At 36.0% G+C, this 20563-nt stretch overlaps 3 protein-coding genes across 10 annotated transcripts in view; 2 read left to right on the top strand and 1 right to left on the bottom strand.

The window, feature by feature from the left end:
• The window catches only part of sema4d (sema domain, immunoglobulin domain (Ig), transmembrane domain (TM) and short cytoplasmic domain, (semaphorin) 4D), a 72614-nt gene extending 67341 nt beyond the window's left edge, over positions 1-5273 (bottom strand). For 2 of the 7 annotated variants that reach the window (XM_088628974.1, XM_088628975.1), the window contains exon 1: positions 5072-5273. The gene's annotated coding sequence lies outside the window, so the exon portion shown is untranslated. The remainder of the gene's footprint in view (positions 1-5071) is intronic. The other 5 variants (XM_088628966.1, XM_088628973.1, XM_088628971.1 and 2 more) reach the window with 3 other exon arrangements.
• Positions 5274-10107: 4834 nt separating this feature from the next.
• Positions 10108-13707, top strand: rad1 (RAD1 homolog (S. pombe)). 2 transcript variants are annotated; one of them, XM_088628951.1, is made up of 6 exons: positions 10108-10266; positions 10428-10665; positions 10909-11017; positions 11197-11455; positions 12321-12419; positions 13315-13707. In XM_088628951.1, exons 2-6 carry the CDS (start codon positions 10471-10473, stop codon positions 13496-13498), a joined length of 846 nt encoding a protein of 281 aa, XP_088485077.1. In that variant the 5' UTR covers positions 10108-10266; positions 10428-10470; the 3' UTR covers positions 13499-13707. The 2 variants fall into 2 exon arrangements, with proteins under 2 accessions (XP_088485077.1, XP_088485078.1); XM_088628952.1 differs by having other exon boundaries at positions 10114-10266; positions 10462-10665.
• A 972-nt stretch (positions 13708-14679) lies between these two features.
• brix1 (biogenesis of ribosomes BRX1) lies at positions 14680-19864 on the top strand. The gene is made up of 10 exons (XM_088628949.1): positions 14680-14847; positions 15310-15421; positions 15583-15626; positions 16201-16271; positions 16393-16442; positions 16864-16937; positions 17031-17081; positions 17543-17644; positions 18579-18707; positions 19348-19864. The coding sequence occupies exons 1-10, from the start codon at positions 14695-14697 to the stop codon at positions 19594-19596; spliced, it is 1035 nt and encodes a 344-aa protein (XP_088485075.1). The 5' UTR covers positions 14680-14694; the 3' UTR covers positions 19597-19864.
• Positions 19865-20563: the final 699 nt, after the last annotated feature.

The raw sequence follows: 20563 nt of genomic DNA, 5'->3' as shown, positions 1-20563 counted from the left end.
CAAGCTGCTGTTGTCAAGTTACAAATCAGATCTCGTCTCCATGTCTACTTGTCCCTTTCACAGAGCATTCTAACAGTAACACAATAAATACTTGCCTGTTTGGAGGAGGTTACCAACTTACCTTGCCAACATTAATATAAACAGCAACCAACATGACACACTCAGATAAGGCAAACGATTACACATACATAGTCTATGGATTTTCATATGAATTTGAAATTAAACTGACCAATTACTGTATGTATTACATTTTACTGTGGGTTTTAAAGTACTGTACTTGCCTGATACATACTGTATAAGAAATAGATTTTCCTATTTAGAACAAAAAATACTATCAAGGTATTCATTAAATTAAGAAAAACTATGCATATGTTAAACCCAAACTGCATTTTTTAAAATAAAAAACAACTTCATCTCGCACATTTTCAGGCTGGGAAGACTTCATGACTAAAAACCTTTTCAGTAGGCATTGCTGACCTGTAACTGCCAGTTATAAATTCAGCAACAAAGTGAAAGCAACAAATTACATTAGCAATACTCGGGTGGCATTCCAGCTCATATGACCAAATGATGAACTATTACCTAATTAGTCAACATAAACATCTCATTCAAAGACCAGAGGGGGAATTTCTGTTGATTCACAGACATGTAATTGTGCAGCGCATCAGAAACACAGTAGAAGTCTCAGAAAAATTAACAAGAGTCATCTAACATGTGTAAACAAGGCCTGTACTAATAAGAAAGAGAAACGCAAAATTCCAGGAGAGCAAAGAATGCCTTTCAGTTCCAACATTTTGAATCACAAGACTAAGGGGATTTGTGAGGCCAAACAAACTCACAATAAATAAACTCCAAATCAGACTTCAATATTTCTACTAGCCAACATGTTACCTTTGCAACAGCATGAGAAAAGCCTTTACATGTCAGCCAACACACCACACTCCTAAGAACCACTATTTGCAAAACAGGTCTTTTTGCAGTCCACACCCATTATCCTTTGTAGGTCTGCATCTCTATATCTAAATCAGGCAAGAGGAAATTCAGTCTTTTAGGGCTAGTTGTCATTCCAATTGCCATTTTCAAATTTTCCATCAAATAACCTGTTAAGTTGGGTTTACTTATAAAATACCAGTACAACTTAAAGGATTCCAGACATTCAAGCCTTATTGTTTCCTCTCGTTTGCACCCACTCTTACGATCGGATATTTTATGTATTAAAACCTACAATGTACTGGCATCCTGTCCACAGTGTATCCTGCCTTGTATCTGTAGCTAGCTGTGTTAGGTTCCAGCTGCCTCGCGACCAATGAACTGAATGGAGAGGTCAAAAAAATTATGGATGTATTAAAACCTGCTATAATACAAGTTTCTTAGAACAGAGTTAGAACCCCAGGATAACTGTACTTAAAACCTTTTGAACAGTGACTGTACTCCCTGCCATATCTAATGCCATTTACCTGTGGCAATTCATGATGGGCTAAATTGCTTCATTTCATGTGAAACCATTCCTTCTTTCTAATCTTTTTCTCTATAGACCTACTGGAGTAAACACTACTGCACATGAAAGAGACAACTCCATTATTTTTACACCTCATGGCGATGTGATGTTGCAATGATCCATTCTTGTTTCATTTCTCCTTTGAGAAATTGACAATTATTAAAAAAAAAATGGTTCACATTTTCCACCTCTTGTTTGTTAAAAATGATTTTAGCACTCTAGCATTCCACTTACTCATCAAATTCCAAAAACAGCTACTGAAACTGATGAACCACAGCCGTGAAATTATTTTGAACCCTTCATGGATTATTATATGGAAACTGGATACACATCAGATTGTTACTGTAGGACTTACAAATCTCCCTTTTCATCAAGTCTTGCGTAGTTTAGAATTGACATTGGAAGGTATATTAACAGTGGAGAAGTAGTGTGAAAATACTTTTTGGAGATCCTGATTGGCTCTACCAGTAAACACACTTGTGAGGAGTAAAAGATGGACCCCATAACCTAAAACAGCTGATCAATCTTAGGTTGGCAGAACAGCAAGTCCCTTGCAGAAGTGAAGAACTGGTGAAGTACCATTTGAACTGGCAGGACATGCAGTGCATCTGTGTTCATTCAGTCCTCAAAACTGAAATATCACAATTGTAATGCAAGTTTGCTCAGGACATTTCATCCTCCCCATGACTGACCCCACTGTTGATGCTGTAGGCCTTCTGTTCAGTTTGAGATCAGAGTACATGTGCCTGTTGCATTTCTCTGTCCTGCAGAGCTACACACGTTACAGCCCTGATTAACAAATAGCAATTCCGAGTTGGAGGAAGCATAAAAAAGAAAATTGCCATTCCAGTTTCTTTCTTTTCTTTCTAAAAAAAAGCCTTGGTTTGGATGTACATCCAAAATACAAAAATCCACTGATGTTGATGAACCATATATGTTTGTTCTAACTTTATACCCTGCGGGTAAATGCTGAATTGCAACCAATCTCAAGGGAACATTCTGACTGGATGCCTTCCAGTATTCGTAAAGACCGCTTTATGCAAAGCTGTAGTTAAGACCGTCCTGGCGCTTGCTGTGAAATAGCTGGATACTACTGAATATTCAAATCTGATTATCTATTTCAGTTCAAGTTCAGTTTGTGAAACTCACAATTTGGACTACAAAAAATGTGCAGCTCACTTTCAGTATTCTACGTCAATACAGACAAAAGTCCTCCATAATAACTAATTTCATTGTTTACTTTAAGAAGCTGAGTCACAAAGTACACCATTACAAGTCAAACCTACCAATTACATGAAATGCAGTTTTATCACTAAATTTCTCATTAAATGGAGGTGTTCAACAAAAAGCTTCCCATTCTACCACAGGGTGAAATTCAAAAGGCTTTTTTTGAGGTTTAAGGGAAAAAGAAATACGGAAACACAGTGATTTAAGGAAATGCTGAAGGGAAAAATAAATATTGGAACAAAGTGGAGGCAAAAAGACTATGTGGTGTGTTGACCAAGTGACAGTTTCCTCATGTTACCTCATTTGGTAGAGTTGTAAAAACAACTGAATTCTCCTTTTATTCTCTATTAGCATTGTTTCATCAAATATGTCACTTTCAGTGATACTTAAGTCCCTCAATAAAACACACCAAGTGGTGATTACAACAGTACCGAAGAGCCACAACTATTAATGGGCAATCAATGCAAATCTCATTGTTCAAACTGGTTGAGGATTTACATACTAAAAAATGTGCTCTCAGAATTAATTTGTGAAAAGGTTAGGTCCTAGCAAAGGAATGACTGTTGTACTCAAAGTGCACATTACATCTAAAAACCTTGTATTCCAGACATATGGCTTATATTTCCTCTGTCTTTCCAAATATGTAGTATATTTTCGATTTGAAATGAAAATGTTCAAAAAACAACTCGATTCTGTCACGGATAGTTAAAACTTGCTACTATTAACATATGAAATGAAAGTCTGCTCCCCCAACACTCTGCATGGATCAATGCATCATCTATATTACTTTAAACTGAGTCTTGATGAAGAAAATGCAATGCACAATAGCTGTTCTTTTGGGAACACATATGGCATGTCTATACATATGGCATATAGGCACATGAATTAATCTGTAAACATAGAATAAAAATGCTAAACTGGTGGAACCTTGATTAGCCCAATCTGCTGATTTATGGCAATCCCCAAACAGGTTGAAAATAAATTTACAAAAACTTAAGCACATTTTAATACAGCCAAGGTGAACTACAGAATCTGGATCTCTCCAACATCTCTAGAGGATGAGATAGATCTGATTGAAGATTAAAGCATGCAGATGCTTCGTTCAAAACTATTATAAAATATGTAATTGCTATTCTTTAATCTACTTTTTCCTCCACTCTGTTATAAGATTTTTAGTTTCGGGTCCTTAAATTTGGTTAGGACCCATTTTTCAAATGGGTCAATGCAATGGTGATGGAATTTTAAATGTCATCTGTATTAGTTCGAAAGATAGAAAAGATATAAAGGGTTTCTGCTTCCTAACAACAGATCTTTCCCAACCTAAATCACTATCCATTACAATAGATCAACACTTTGTGAGTTTTGCTCTGTGCACATCCATAATGTATTACCATTTCAGTATGGAGGTCAACCAATTTTCATATAGGGGTAGTAAATCAATGTAGCAAAGTCTTTAAATGCTGCATTGCATTGTCAAACCAAACAGATCCTTGATCTAAAATGTATTCAACGCATCTTTGAAAGGTCACAGTTCAACATTGCTCTTCTTTTATCCCGTATAGACAAACTGTACCGATCTAGAATTGCACGGCGACGTCTCTCTCCAATTTCAACACACAGAGCACTTTTGTTTTTTTTTTTAAATAAATGAGCCCTTTCGATTCACTTCTGCTCTGGACAGTGGCCCCTAAATGAATTTTGGACAAGATGCATATACATTTGTGCATTGCATATTCAATTAAAAACAGGATGGAGATGTCTGATTTTAGCTTTTTTTTTTCTTTAAGGTAGAATACGCAGACGTGATCCATTTAAACAGTTACCCTTATTTAAGAACTTCTTCCACCGGTACAGCGGTAGATTAGAAATGTTCATTTGCGCTGGTTCAAGTGTTGTACATTCAGTTCCAGTGTAAACGTAATTTAAAAACCCCTATAATCATACGAAATGCAGATGGAGTTATTTTAAAGAATACAGAAAAATATCAAATGGATTTTTTCCTTATGTTATATTTTTTCTCAACTGAACCATTTATTTTCTTGAACGTTTAAAATTGTTTTAACAATGGCGCAAAAATACTAGATTGTTCGTATTTAATATAACAGGTGACACTTGTTGGTTCAAAACTAACCTGTTCCGCCTTCCTTTCCAACAAGTGCAACAACAGGAACATCTACAAATGCTCAACTACAGGCAAAACATGATCGCTAGCCAAAAACTCAAGGGGGTATATTGCTACTGGAACAGATAAACCTTTAAAAGAAAACCAAAACACTGCACAAGAACATTAAAACAAAACTGTACCCGTCGTTAAAACAAAACGTGCAACAAACATCTAAAACTCACCGTGTTCGGAAAAGGCTCGATCTTCTCCGTTTAGTTTTTAGGGGATGGTGCAAAAAAAGTGTTAGAAGTTTGTCTCTCGCAGCATGGCGGCTGTAGCTCGGATTCAAAAAAAAAATCTTTTCCCTGGCATATCAGTCCAAAGGCAGGGAGGAGGGGCAGAAGAGAGAACACACAACGCAAATAAGGTACACAGTTTGAGGATGTTTTAAAAAGCAAACGGATAACCTTCGCACGCTTCCCAAGCACACACAACGTTTCACACCCCACAATTAATGAGAAGCGTCAATTTTAGAGGATTTAAAATACAGCCATATATTGACTACATTTTTTCGTCTTTGTTTTTTAAAGAGTTTAAATATATACACATAAAAGTGTTTTAAAAGCATTTTAATGTATAATGGCTATTCTTTGGCCTGAAAGGGTCATTAAAAGTATTGTTTGGAGTATGTGTCACATGTGCGTGAAATGTCTATAAAATACCCATTTTTGCGCGTAGGAATTTTGTAATGATTTTTATTTTACTTATATGTAAAATTTGAGCGAGTTTTGTTTTACCCAATGGGACATTTTTAAGACGTATATACTGTATGTGGATTTTAGAGATATGTACACGTTATACAAGGAATACAAACACGAGAAATCTTTATCTTAGTGAATTAGTCAATTTAAAGCCTTTTGATAAGATAGCAAAGACCACGCACAGCTGAACAAGCAAAACAATTCTCCTAACAAGTTAAAGTAAATAATATAAACATTTTCAAAATGTTTTGATTTTAAGTAATATAACTTTTTTTTAACCACTACAATTTCATGATCAAATTGTATTTACTGTGAAACTACTACTTTCAGGGTAACGTTAGATAATATTGTTTTTAAAATATATTTCATTAAAAAATATTTACAAAAAAATTTCATGAAGCTTTTTTCGCTTAATATAACATTACAAGCATAACGATATTAAAGGTGGAATTAAATGTAATATAATAAAACACAGTTTTTCCTGTGATGTTTTCACTTTTGAATATACCTGTAATGTTTATCTTCCTGTGAGCTTTCAAACTTTTAAAGGGCTCCTTACTGACGTCACTTGAGCGCCATTGTACCGCTAAATTTATTCTCTTCCCACTACTCTTAAGGTGTATTAATATCCAACATAGTTTAGATTGGTTAATACCTAACGTGACGTGTGATAAAAGAAACACTACACGATCTACATATTTTTTATACTCCTAAAGCGTTTCATGTTGACGCGAGAATACAGGCGTGTTAAAGACGTGTCAGAAAAGAAGTCGCTTGCAGGCGGTAGTGCTGATTTTGATTTTAATAATGAATCCTGCGTAACAGCATGATGTCACAAGTCAAATAAACCTTGACATGATATTTTCAGTCTGATGCGCCAGATATATGCAGTGTCTTATCTGCCTACATTTGACACAGTGGCAACAGAATTTGAATGAGTGACAGTCATCCAGCCCCGGATAAAAGAAGATTTACCTGCAAGATATAATTATATCATTTGTTAAATGAATGCTAAAGACTTCCAGGATAGAAATGAATAACAGTATTGTTCCTTACCTGCTGTATCAGTGGGGTTGCATGAAGGTTTGTACTGTAATACAACACTTCAATCACCAAAGAGGGGTGCCAATCCAACTGAGGGAGGTCAAAGGTTAAAAATATTTTTATCTTGACAGGGAGTGGTGGTGCAGAAATAGGGCCAAATACAAACCAGCCCTTGTTAAGCTAAAAAAAAAAGGTTTCATAGGCATCTACTTCAACTCGGCGGAAAACAACTGGGTCTTTGAGCAGTACAAGTAATTGCTTTCAGTTATGCTTTAATTGTGGGTGATGCAACAAGAAAACTTGAAAATAAAAGTCTGAGAAAACATTTTGATCACCATATCGGATCTATTTCTGTACACAAACCAGTGTGCAGAATAAGGCCTTGGAGTCCGTCAGTGTTTATGATGTGTGTAATTGTAATCATATGCATGTCTTTTGTCATAGAAAATATGGGAACTGTTATTCTAAGGGACAGAATAAAATTAGGTGGTTACAGTACTCAAGGGTTGCATATTTCTGTAACACTAGTAATTTAATACTGAAAAAAAAATTATAGTATTACACCAGTAGCCACGATAAAAACTTCATTAATTTAGCGCTCAGTCTGTATTTGGATGAATTTAAAAGTTTTTTGCTCATATCTGGAATTCATCTCAAGTGACAAACTTTACTTTCTGTAGTGGACTGACACAGCTGAATATTATTCCAGTTAGATATATGGAGCTGTATGCATTGTCATAAAATAAATTCCATAACAATTACATTATAACATAACAATTTTGTTTTGTTAAGATCAAAGTAATACTTACACAAGAGATACAGAATAAATTTATATATACAGCATTTCAAAAATACGACATCTGCAAATATTTTACATTTTTCTCTGCTCTTTTCAAAAATGAACCCTACTAAGCTCTAGGATCACAAATCAAGACCACAAAGGCAGAAACATGTGTTTTATTACAGAATGAAGGAAATACCTCATGCTTTTCGATGCAGTTTGACAGCAGCCTCAAGTATGGTTTAATATAAATACTTGTGCTGAGATGGGGTTACGCCACAGTAATCCTTGGTATCTCAGACATGAGCACACGACCAGCAACTGTTGTCTGCATTGCACAGAGCCCTTAGATACTTCAGATCTCATAAAAGTATGTGCACTGTGAAATAAGGACATGCACACTTAAATTGACAAATGAATTTATTATACACTTCATTTTCAAAATAACAATAAATACAATTTCTTATAGAAAAAAAAACATATTTCCAACTTCCATTTTACAAAACATGTCCCTGAAACAGTGAATTATTAAAAAGGACTGATTACTGTTATCATCTATGGGTAGATCTTATTACATTGGTTTACTGCCCGGTAAATGTTTGTCAACAGATATTAAATTTCCTTTTCATGCACATTGTAGGAATGATCATGTCTGAAAATAGTTCATAATCCTCACTGTGAGGAGAGGTCAATGCTCAAGCGTATAGTGATACCTTCTAACAGCAAGCCAGTGCAGTTTGTGAATTCTATCTTGACTGCCCAGACTTATACTTTTTTCTTAATAAAGAAAAAATGTTTGTCATATAAATACGAACTCTGAAACCAAAGCGGTTTCTTTTCTTGAAAGTATAGCCTACGCCTCCTTTTTGGTTTGTGTAATTGTAATACTTGTGTGTTGCATATTATGTTATTATAAATGTATTTTGAACAATACAAATTGTGTATTTCTAAAGCATGTCTTTGAAACATTGGACTAAACCTAAGTACAGTAAGCGATAAATATGCTTCGGTTCTTTTTTTCTCTCATTCAGCACTGGCAATCTTTCCAGAATATTTGTGTTGCTGGAATACTCCATTTAGAAAGTGTACCACATTCAACTCTATCAGAAGATCTTTAAAAAGAATAAATGTCTGCCAGTAGTCTAAAGAATGTCCACCTGAAAATCAAGTTTTAAAGAGAAAGATTTTATTCCTTTCCTCAATCTTGCATCATCACCATTACCATAATTCCTTAAATTTATATAGCACTTTTCACTAAGATTTCAAGGTGTAAAGGAGACATAACACAATACTGTAGATCAGAAGAGGAAGTCAGATTTGATTTACCATTGGAATTCTGGGGGGACTTTAGGAAGGGCAGAATGGAATTTAAGAAAAAAATTAAAGAAAACTACCACAGGTTTGCAAAAACTCTTATCTGAATCATAGCACCTCTAATTGCCCAGTGTCCCCATTAACCATACTGGGGAATGTGTACACTGTGGTCAAGTGAAAAGGCCTACAGATCCACTAAGTCCATTTGCAACAGTAATCTCTTCCATGGAAGTCTCCCACCCCAGCCTTGATTAGCTTCTGACAGGTAACAAGATCAGGCTAAAAGCTCGTAACGTCGCTACATACCCTCTTCAATTATTATTATTATTATTATTATTATTATTATTATTATTATTATTATTATTATTATTATAATGCAGTTATTTTCACTTACATTTTTAAGTACTGTATCTTTGAACAGCATTTTCAGATAACGTTAATAAAAAAGCAAAAGGCTCCCATCTAGCGGCAAAACTGATATTATATTTTTTGGCCACGCTTTCATCAAATGCACTTCGGGTATTTAAACCCCGACCATATGGATTTCCATTTGCACTCCATCTTTTTCATTTTGCAACAAATGTATAACTAAACCCTTTGTCTAATTTTATGTTGTGAAAATGACGAAGCTATATTACAAGTTCCTGTAATTTTAGCAAGTACATATTTCATAACTGACACAAATGGGAGATTTAAGGCAGTTTCCAGTCAATATCAGATCTCCACGTAGGGTCTCATTTGTAGATCAGCTCATTGGCCGCTAGTGTAATACTGAAGATGCTGCATTCATCACAATTTTGGTTTAACCAAGGAGTTTCCAGGCAATATGGCCAATAACTGCAAGTGCAGGGATCGCACAAAGCCAAAGGTCTAATAAAATTTTAATAGAAACAGCCAGCCGAAACAACCAAATGTATATTGTACTTTGGTTCTTGGAACGTCGGTATTGTTTATTAGTAAATCGGAAGGCATCAAAATCAGAATTTGGGCTTTTCGAAATTGTCCTCTGTGTTTGTGAGCTCTGTAATAAACTGAGTGCTCGTCCAGAATGCAGAATACAGTTCTAGTTGGCGTCCTGTGCTTCCTGGATAGGCTCGGTATAGCCTCGATTCTTAATAGGAAAGAGCAGTTTTCTGATTATAAAAGGATACCTCCGTACCTCCCAGTTTTAAATGACTCTTTTAGTAGAGTAATTATATCCGAAATCGGAACCGTGTTTAACTCTTTCCCCTTCGACCATTCTATACTTCAGAAGCTACCTTAAATTAAAAATGTCATTATGTTTTAAATACAAAACAAACACAAAATGTACTTCCAATACATTTTGGAAATTTGACCTTAAGCCGGCATTTGACCCGGAGGTACAACCGAGCACGGCCGATAAACACGCCTTTTTTGCTCCCGGAAGTTGTTCACCGAAATGACACATTCACACATATAACAAAATTCAGAAATTACGTGGATTAGACACATTCACACAATATATTTGACTATTTCCGGCTGTCAAAATAAAATAAAATCTGGAGACGTAAGCAAAGTAAGACTTTTTTTAAAGAGCTTGATTTTTTGTTTTTAGGTTAGTCGTAAACACAAAGAAAGATTTTGAATCGCACAGAAACAATATCGTATATACGAGGCTTATTATCATTTTATAGTCAAAATGATGTTATTTAAAATGTATTTTGGGTTTTTTTCCAGATTCACTGAGATACTTGGTTCTGGTTCATAGCAGTAAGATAGCATGCCCCTGACTGTTCAGCCTGAAGTAAGAGATGACCAGTATGTGTTGGTGGCCAGCTTGGATAACGTCAGAAGCCTTTCCAACATCTTAAAAGCCATCAGTTTCAAAGACCACTCTCTCTTCACAGCCACACCTAATGGGCTAAAAGTTACCGTGGAAGACTCCAAGTGCTTGCAAGCCAATGCTTTTATACAGGTCAGTGCCATCGTGAATTTATAAAAATACATGTTGATGTAACATGCTTCTACATGAAGTGCCTGGTGGCAGGGGAAAAGTTTAGAAACATAATGTGGAAAAATATTTTTTTGTTTCATTGATGCAATTGTTTTCGTCTTTTGTGATTATTAATAAACATAGTTTAAAGGAATTAAGAATGAATATGTATTTCATTAGTACTGTATATGTCTGCATAGTTAGCAGGACTTTTTCTTTTTTTAGGCTGAGATCTTCCAGGATTACTTCATAAAGGAAGACTCAGTTGGATTCACAGTTAACTTGACTGTCCTCTTAGACTGCCTCACCATCTTTGGAGGAAATGTTGTGCCAGGTATTGCTCTTTAAAAAAAAATATTAGTATAAAAATATTGGTTTTTTTTCTCTTATTGAAGAGACCTATTGTTAGTATGTTGTTTACTTGGAAAAAATATTCCAGTTTTCTATGGATAAAGATTTTTTCACTTATCACTACTGATTTTTTTTTTTACTTTTGTGCTTTTTGGATGAAAGGAGTTACAACTGCTTTGCGGATGTGCTATGGTGGCTATGGCTACCCCCTGACCTTGTTCCTTGAAGAAGAGGGAGTGGTAACAGTGTGCAAAATTAACACCATGGAGCCGGAGGATCCTATTGACTTTGACTTCTGTAGCACCAACGTCACCAACAAAGTGATTCTGCAGTCAGACAGCTTGCGGGAGGCCTTCTCTGAGCTTGACATGACCAGCGAGGTCTTGCAAATCACTATGTCCCCAGATAAACCTTATTTTAGGTGAGTGGAAGTTCTGTGTAGGTACACATTAAAGAAATGTAGATGATATACAAGGAAAAACCCAAACCTCGAAGAAAGATTCAACACAGAACAGCAAATCCTTGCATTAAATTTTCAATAACTACTTTTTTGTGTTTTTTTTTTAAATTTTCACACAATTGCTTATTGGTTTAATTTTTTAAGGGATGGTTAATGTGTGTTCCATTCACAAATCAGTAGAACGTGATGTCAAAATTAGATTTCCATAATGTTTTGTTTATCTGCACGTTCAAACATAATGACTTAACATTTACTCTGGAATATGAGAATTACCCTCTGATTGTGTGAATACAAGGAAGAGTCAATTGCTGACATCTTGATAGCGTTGATTTAACTGAAACCAACTTAAGTACTATGTCAAGATTTCTAAACTTATCTGCAGTTAGTTTTTGTAAATATTCTGTTGTGAATATTAATTCTTTAGAAAGATGTAAGGGTTGGGAAGCTTATTCCACATGATTTTAAGATTAGACTCAGAAAGCTGGACTATTAAAAAGTACCACACATGCATTATTTAACACTGCTACTGGTAGTGCTAAGTGGTGGTAACAAGTCAGGTAACAAGCAACTCGGTCAGGATCATAGCTCATGTATGCTTTATGCTATACCATCACATGCTTAAGTCTTCAAATTTTGTAAACATCAGTCAAACATTTTTGTAGAATGCCTGCTGTAGCCTTGTTGTCCATATCACAGCATGCATGTTATTAGTCACATGGTATGCTGTTTACTGAAAACAAAGTTTATTTTGCCATCTCAAACATTTTGTAACTTAAGTAACAGTGGAAGTATTCCCTAACATTTTCTGTTTTTCACCAATACATAGACTATCTACGTTTGGGAATGCAGGAAGTGCCCACTATGACTATCCAAAGGACTCGGACATGATGGAGTTCTTTCAGTGTAGCCAAACACAGACAAACAGGTCAGTGGACCCCTTCCATCCTGGTTATTTTGGCCTACCCAACATTTAAGGTTTAAATAAAGTTATTTTTTAATCTAAAGTGTAATTTTCTAAGTTGTTCAGTCTTTTTGTTATGCAAATAATCTAAATATACAACTTGTTTTTCACATTGCAAGAGCTACGAAGTGCATGCCATGACAAAGTGAGAACTCTGCAAATTAAGTGTGATGAGACAATGCATTAGGTTTAATAATCTCATCTATTTTATCTAAATAGACAGATCAGAAAGATGACAAAGCAGTGTCTCTCTACGCAGTGTTACATTTATTGTAGTATTTTATATGTATTGTATTAATACAGTAATTAAGGCTAGGGTGCCTGTAGTACAACACCCTTTTAATAAAGGACATAAAAATGATAATTGACAGTACAATCATTTGTTGACTACATAATTATGGAAAAATGAAAAGCAGTAAGGTTATTTTTGTGCACTGAAGAATGACTAGTTTCAAGTGACATTGTAGTATACATTTCATTTGGAGGTTCTATGGTTAGTAAAATCCTAAAGATTATATGGATTGGAACATTAAATGAAAACAGTTTAAGTTGGTTTACCATTAACAGAATTGTTTTTTTTTTTACTTTAAAGGAGAGGCATAGAGCTAAAAGATGTTGTTAAAACCACACTAATAGAATATGAATAATATGTCTGACAGAGTTGAATAACTGAAGTCCTAATAACAGTTTTCACAGTCCTGCTTCTAGCCTTCCTCTGTCCTGAACAGAACCAGTGTTCAGTCATTATCCAGCACACTCAGTATGAAAGCTGATGGCGTAGTCATGGGTGTTTTACCCACATGATAGCATAACGGTAGATTTTTTCACCCTTTTGATTAGCTTTTTGTTGTCTTTGCAGGTATAAAATGTCCTTATTAAAACCTTCCACCAAAGCACTGGCCCTGTCCTGCAAGGTCTCAGTGCGGATGGACAATCGTGGGTTCCTCTCTCTGCAGTATCTGGTGAGAAATGAAGACGGCCAAATCTGCTTTGTGGAGTATTACTGTTGTCCAGATGAGGAAGTTGAGGAACCTGGAACATAGTAGTCTATTTATCCCTTTTCTTTTAGCCCTGCAAAGTTCTTTTCCTGATTCTGTTCGTTGTGTTGTTTTCAAAGATATTGCTGTCATATTTTTCCAAGTGTAAATCTCTTCATGGCAGTGGTGATTCATGCAATTTGTAAAGTTATGTTTCACTTAAAATATTTTTGTATAAAAAATCGCTGAAATAAAAAAGTCTTAATTTTTGCAAACTCTTTGTGAGGTTTAAATTGCACTAAACAACCCAGCAAGTATCATCAGGGTTGCCAGCTGTCCTGGCTTGTCCTTTTCTCCTGGAAACATGGATCTGAACAATGTGGCAGAAAAAAATATATGACCTGGCTCTTCAGCCAAAGGGGAAATGACCGAATTTTTGTACATCAGACTAACATCCAAAAGAAACCTACATAGACCATAATAAAGAGAATATAGAGTTGACAGAATACTGGTCAGTACCTGGATGGGTACTGCTGGAAGAGGTGTTAGTGGGACCAGTATGGAGTGCTCACCCTGCAGTCTGTGTGGGTCCTAATACCCCAGCATAGTGATAGGGACACCATACTGTCAAAAAGGCGTCGTCCTTCAGATGAAATGTAAAACCGAGGTCCTGACTCCATGGTCATGAAAAACCCAGAGTGTTTCTCAAAAAGGGTAGCAGTGTTAACCCCATTGTGCTGGCCAAATTTGCCCCTGGCCTTTGCCAATCATGGCCTTCTAATAATCTCCATCTATGAAATGACTTAATTATACTCCCCACTGATAGTTATGTGTAGTGAGCATACCATGTACACTGTGGCTGCCATCGCATCATCCAGGTGAGTGCTACACATTGCCTGTAAAGCCCTTTCAGTGGAGTGTCCAGAAAAGGTCTATATAAGTGTAAGGAATATTATTTATTATAACCTTCAAAAACATTTCATAATCTGAAAATGCTATAATTTTTCATAATAATAAAAATACCTACAAATATGATTAGGTAATAATAAGCTGTTCTTTGCTTTTCATCATATTTACAAACATTTAAGTTCAACATTTGAACAGGAACATAAAAATGGAGAAAAGCAGTAGATGTGCAATATTTCGTTTGTAAGAACTGTGTCCTCCGTTCGGATGGTGGCGCACGTTCTTCTCGTTAACATTTTTTCTAGAGCGTCCAAGCCTTCTATCGTTGGTAAGCGTCCGCGTCCACTTCCTCTAAAATGGGTGCCTTCAAGAGAAAACGTGGAGTAGATGCCGGAGCCGGGAAAACTGGAAAAAAAGTTAAATTTTCTGAAAATGACAAACGAAAACAGAAATCTGGTCCTGACCAGGAGCCAAACAAAGAAATTAGCATTCCAGCACCGGTTTCTATGGTACGTATAGCACGAGGACAGACTTTATTGCTTTGTCTATGAGTTGTATGCAGTTGTTTGCAATTGCTGCACTCTTTAACAACGCTCCCATCAATTCGTATTTAGCAAAGGATGCTAAGCTTATTTGTGTACTTAATTTGGATTAATTACATGCAGTTTTTAGTCTATTTCCATGTTCAGAGTGAATCTAAGTAAGAGAAACATAGCTGTTCCATTTTACTCCGGCCAAGTTTGCTTGTTCGGTGCTTTAGGTTAATTCAGAAATATTGTTTGCGTAATGAACCTATACGCTCTTTTTGATTTTAGAAATGTTTCAATCGTTTATTATTTATTATTAGCCATTTACTTGAAAGAGTTATGTTTCTCATTTTCTGTAGACGTAATCATAAGTATAAAAAGTGTAATTTCTGCTTCAGCATCAGAGGCAGCCTGGATAACAAGTTTCCCCTTGTTTTACTTTAGGGTAAGTGGACGAACAAAGAAAGGGTACTCTTGTTTTCCTCCAGAGGTGTCGACTTCAGAACCAGGCACCTAATGAATGATCTGAGGACATTGATGCCTCACACAAAGCCAGGTAAGCGTTCAGCCAGTGAATGTAGCCAGTTTCTTTCACAATAAGGCTCCTCAGTCAGCTGTTGAAGATCTTGTACATACCTCAGTAATCTTTAGGTAAAAAGTCAGCTTCAACATTTTAAATTTCTTCCAGTAATCTTTTAATGTGACATTTCATTCCAGATACAAAAATGGATCGAAAGGATAAACTGTTTGTTGTAAATGAGGTAAGTCTGTGCTTGTCTTTCAGGTTGTCTGTAGTTTTGTCACATTAATTTCTCAAATGTCTGCGTGATAGGAAAAGATAAATGAGGGTTTTGCACAAAAAAACTTTGGACTGAATCCAAGTGTAATCACAGATTATTAGCCTGGTGATGATGACATTGGTTTGCCAGACACTTCTTGTCTCTCACCAATTGAAAACAAGCAGAAAGGAATTATAACTTATGAAATTAATTGATGCCAACTATTAAAGATGAAAAGTAACTTAGTACTTATTCAGATGGACCATATGAAATACGGACCAAATAGGTCTTGGAAAAAGCACTCAATTCAGTTGTTCATGAAATGCAGTGTTATTTTTTTTATTTTGTTAGTATTTGTTTAAAAAAAGTAGTAGAATGTCTGGGGGTTCTCGTCTTTCTTCTTTGACAGTATTGTAGATGCAGTTGAAACCTGTACTTTATTACCTGAAAGAATGTTGTGATGCTTCACAGCAGAGCACGATATGAGTGTAGTTACATATTCCATTTGTGCTTGAGTCTTAGTTTTTCACTGAGAACATTTAAACTTGTCTTCCAGGTTTGTGAAATCAAAAATTGCAACAAGTGTATCTTTTTTGAAGCCAAAAAGAAACAGGACCTCTATTTGTGGTGAGTACTCAGCTGATTTGATTGAAAGTTATTTTGTGAATTTTCTTTATGACAAATGACTAGTAGTATTACTGAGTAAATGTATATTGCTGGGTTGTTTGACTGTATTTTACTTTTTAAGGTTTTCCAATGTTCCACACGGACCTTCAGCCAAGTTTTTGGTTCAAAACAGTAAGTAAAAACACCTGAAGGACTCTTTTGGGGATTAAGGGATAATTCAAACCTTAAAGCACCAAAAACAATTTAAATTTGTAAAGGGTTTGTTAAATATCTAATGTTGTAATTTGACATGCAACTACATCACACTTCTTGGGCAACTGTTGAATCTCTGTGAAGAATTGACATAGTTTTTTCAGTGTCCTTCACTGATGTAGACTTGAGGGAATGATAATTTCTATTATGTTTTACAATCCATACTGGAGTTGAGGTTAGGTATAGTTTTCATTGTGGTTTTGCAGTTCATTTGTTTTAATAAAATGATTTGTAAAAATGTGAGGTGCCTGCCTGTACATGTTCTCGTGAATGTTCCTTGTGTGCAGTCACAGGAACCACAGCTGTTTCATTCCTTGTTTTTTTTCCCTTTTCCCTCAAGTTCACACTCTGGCGGAGCTGAAGATGACTGGAAACTGCCTGAAAGGATCAAGGCCGCTGCTGTCATTTGACCCCGTAAGCAAACACCAGCGAAACTTAACATCTTCAACATTTTAAAGTTAAAGTCCTTTGGGATACTATATGACTTTTTTTTGCCTTTTCCATCAGAAATTTGATAAAGAGCCACACTATGCGCTTCTGAAGGAGTTGTTCATCCAGGTAGGCATGATTTGGACTTTATAATTATCTTGGGCTGCTGATTTCAATGTTTTTGTTCTCTCTTCCCGCTTTTGAAACTACCATGACAATCATGATATTCTGTCTTTCATAATAAAGCCTCAGATGTCTGAGGACATTACAACTAGCCTGAATATATTTTTTTGGTATGAATAAAACTTGGAGACCATTAAAATTTAGAATAGGCAGTCAAAACATTAAGGTAGAAATAACAGAACGGTGGATTTTTAGCCATTTTTATGTAAATTTGGTTTTTGTCGATAAGATTTAAGGGATTAAACATCTTTGAGTTGAATTGTTTAACTAAGAAAACACATGATCAGAAAATGCAAAAATTAGTAAGCTTACCATTGATGTTTGTTGTAGTTCAGTGTGTTGCTGTTTATTCAGCTTTTGTACTCATTACATTTATTTTTTTTCCCAATTGTTCCCGGTTGGTTTAGATTTTCGCTACCCCTCAGTACCACCCAAAGAGCCAGCCATTTGTAGACCACGTATTTTCTTTCACGATAGCAGATAACAGGATATGGTTCCGTAATTATCAGGTGAGTGCAGGTGACTTTTGTTTTCTGGTTCTGTTAGATCTCAAAACATCTGATATCTCATCCTTTATTCAGTTGTTTAGGTATTACATATTGCTCATTGTTTCATGTAATGAAGTGCATCTTAGAAGAATTTTAGATGTTTTATTTTCTAGAAACCCACTACTTTGTGATCAAAGCCAAGTTATGTTTCCTTCACAGAAAATCAATGAGGACACGATCCAGACGATGTCACTATTAATATATTTATTTAAATAAACACAGAAAAATAGATACTTTATTGATCCTGTGAGGGAAATTGCAGTGCAACAGCAGCTTAACACAGTCAACACAGCACAGTGTAACATAATAGTACAATACATACAGTACAATCAGTGAGAAGTGCACTAAGAAAAGTTACGCACAGTCCAGAATATACAAAAAACAAACCAGAACAATACAGAAAAGGCTGAATTGCACAAGTCCCTGGCATATATTGCACAAAAACGGTTGTCCAAAAACAGGTCAATGGCAATGTTGCACCTGCCCAGTCACAAAGTGGATGTATTGTACAGTCTTTTGGCAGAAGACAGAATGACGTCCTGCAATACAGGAAAAGTACTGTACCTGCAAATGATACAAATTGCTGCACATGTATTACTGTAATGACCATAGAAAGATTTTATGTGGAGAGTAGATCTTTTAATTTACAAATATGTTTGGCTTGCTCACTACACAACATTATAGCGCTAAGAAAATTGTAGAAACTTTGTCTATAGGGAGCAGATATTGTGTCATTAAACAATTTCTGGATCTCACAAATTATTCTAAGCTAAGAAACATCTGAATATGTGTGAGGCCAAGGAACATTAGGAATTTTTAGGAAGCATGTACAGTAGATACACGATCCCTGGGACATACTTCATCATAGTTATTTGTGTATTTTTTAATTGCACAGATCATCGAAGAGGATGCTTCTCTGGTGGAAATCGGGCCACGCTTTGTGCTGAACCTCATCAAAATTTTCCAGGGAAGCTTTGGAGGTCCAACTCTCTATGCAAATCCCCATTTCCAGTCCCCAAATATGGTATGTTCTTTATATACTCAGAATTTAGTAAGGTCAAATGGAATAATTTCTGAAAAGCAAGCATCAAAATCAAGAAGTAATTTTAGAATTGATTCTGTCTGTTACTAAATTTTGGTCTGTAGATTTGCATGCTTTATAGGTAATAAACCTAGTGCATTATTCTTTTTTTACATGAGTCTAGTTTTGATCACATGACATTCCTGCAGTCTTGTGAAATCTTTAATTTGTGAATTGAATCATCAAAAATCTGTAAAATTCCAAAGCAAGGTTAGTTGCTCCTAAGTCTTCATCAAACTGATGATAGCTTTCCCTGATGTGCAACTGGAACACAAAACAGACCCAAATCCTGTATATTTGTGTATTGTTACAGTTTTTCTAATATTTTAGTACAAAACAGCTGTGTAAACTATCAACAAATCAAAAACACAAGATTTTAAATTCTGTTAACTTACAGAATGTATACTAAAAATCAGGACGCATTGAGTATGTTTCTCTTAGAATAGAGAAAGATGCTTTTTAGGAATGCTCTTAGAAAAGAAATGATGAGAACAGGAATCCCTATTTATTTGAGTTTTTATGCAGATGTTATCGGAGAATAATATTCAGTCTGACCTCTTAAATACATTCCTTTTCCCCTCAGCATCGGAGAATGATCCGTCTCGCCACAGCCTCCAGGCTGAAGGACAAGCAGAAGGTGAAGGAGCTCCAGAAGATGAAGAGGATTGAGGAGAAGGAGCCCCTGCCCCAGGATCCCACAGATGACGTGTTTGTGACTCCTGCGGAAGAGAAGCCTTCCGACGTACAGTTGATGCCTCCAGAGCCCAAACTGGTGAAGAAGAAGAAAAAGGAATTTAAACGGCAGAGAATGTTAAAGAAACAGAGACTTTAAAGCAGTACAGATTTGAGAGCTGATAAACCTTTGTCCACCTGTTTCTCTCAGTGTAGGTCTTTGAAATTGGCAGTACTGTTCAGTCGCATCAAGTAAACAGTTAAACACTGATGTCCAAGTTTGTCTTTCAAAGTGTAATGTTTGTCCTTCCTTCAATATACAGTGGGTATAGAAAGTCACCACCCCCTTTCAAAATGTTCACCCTTTGTTGCCCTAAAGCCCAAGAAGAAGATAAATAAAATCAGATTTTTCCAGTTTTATTTAAAAAGTTTACCTTGCAACATCCAAGTGAAAAAAAGCTAAATTTCTGAAAACAATAAAAGTAGAATAACTGGGTTGGATAATAGAACACCCTTGCTTAAATTGCACCCTTGAGTCTGTTTGGATACATCTCTACCAACTTTGTACACCTAGAGGGAGGAATATTGGCCCATTCCTCCATACAGAATTGTTCAAGCTCAGTCAAACTGCTTGGTGAACGTTGATGGACTGCCCTCTTCAAGTCATTCCAAAGATTTTTTATATGATTTAGGTCGGGGCTCTGACTAAGCTACTCACCTTCCTGTCCTTCAGCCACTGAACGGTTGCTTTGGCGGTGTGCTTTGGGTCATTGTCATGTTGAAAGGTGAGCCATCTTCCCATTTTCAACTTCCTGGCTGAGGGCTACAGGTTTTCTTCAAGAATTTGCCTGTATTTTGCACCATCCATCTTCCCTTCTATCCTGACAAGTACCCCAGTCCCAGCTGGAGAGAAGCACCCCCACAACAGGATGCTGCCACTACCATGCTTTACTGTAGGAATGGTGTTCTTTGGATGGTAAGATGTATTGGGTTTTCGCCAGACGTACCATTATTGCATTCCAGCCAAAACGTTCAATTTTGTTCTAATCTGACCACGGCACCTTTTGCCATTTGGCCACAGAATCTTTAAGGTGCTTTTTAGCACAACATAAACTAGACATGATGTG

This window comes from Lepisosteus platostomus, chromosome 4 (assembly GCF_059453375.1).
Source record: "Lepisosteus platostomus isolate fLepPlt1 chromosome 4, fLepPlt1.hap1, whole genome shotgun sequence".
Classification (NCBI taxonomy): domain Eukaryota; kingdom Metazoa; phylum Chordata; class Actinopteri; order Semionotiformes; family Lepisosteidae; genus Lepisosteus; species Lepisosteus platostomus.
This window is presented reverse-complemented; position numbering and strand designations above follow the sequence as displayed.

What these genes read in the sequence shown, in the direction of transcription:
- rad1 (XM_088628951.1), top strand. Translation starts at nt 10,471, where the DNA reads ATGCCCCTGACTGTTCAGCCTGAAGTAAGAGATGACCAGTATGTGTTG. An exon ending in AAGCCAATGCTTTTATACAG is followed by an intron (nt 10,666 to 10,908) that starts GTCAGTGCCATC and finishes TTCTTTTTTTAG; the next exon opens with GCTGAGATCTTCCAGGATTA. An exon ending in TGGAGGAAATGTTGTGCCAG is followed by an intron (nt 11,018 to 11,196) that starts GTATTGCTCTTT and finishes TTTGGATGAAAG; the next exon opens with GAGTTACAACTGCTTTGCGG.
- brix1 (XM_088628949.1), top strand. Translation starts at nt 14,695, where the DNA reads ATGGGTGCCTTCAAGAGAAAACGTGGAGTAGATGCCGGAGCCGGGAAA. An exon ending in AACTGTTTGTTGTAAATGAG is followed by an intron (nt 15,627 to 16,200) that starts GTAAGTCTGTGC and finishes CTTGTCTTCCAG; the next exon opens with GTTTGTGAAATCAAAAATTG. An exon ending in CAAGTTTTTGGTTCAAAACA is followed by an intron (nt 16,443 to 16,863) that starts GTAAGTAAAAAC and finishes TTTTCCCTCAAG; the next exon opens with TTCACACTCTGGCGGAGCTG.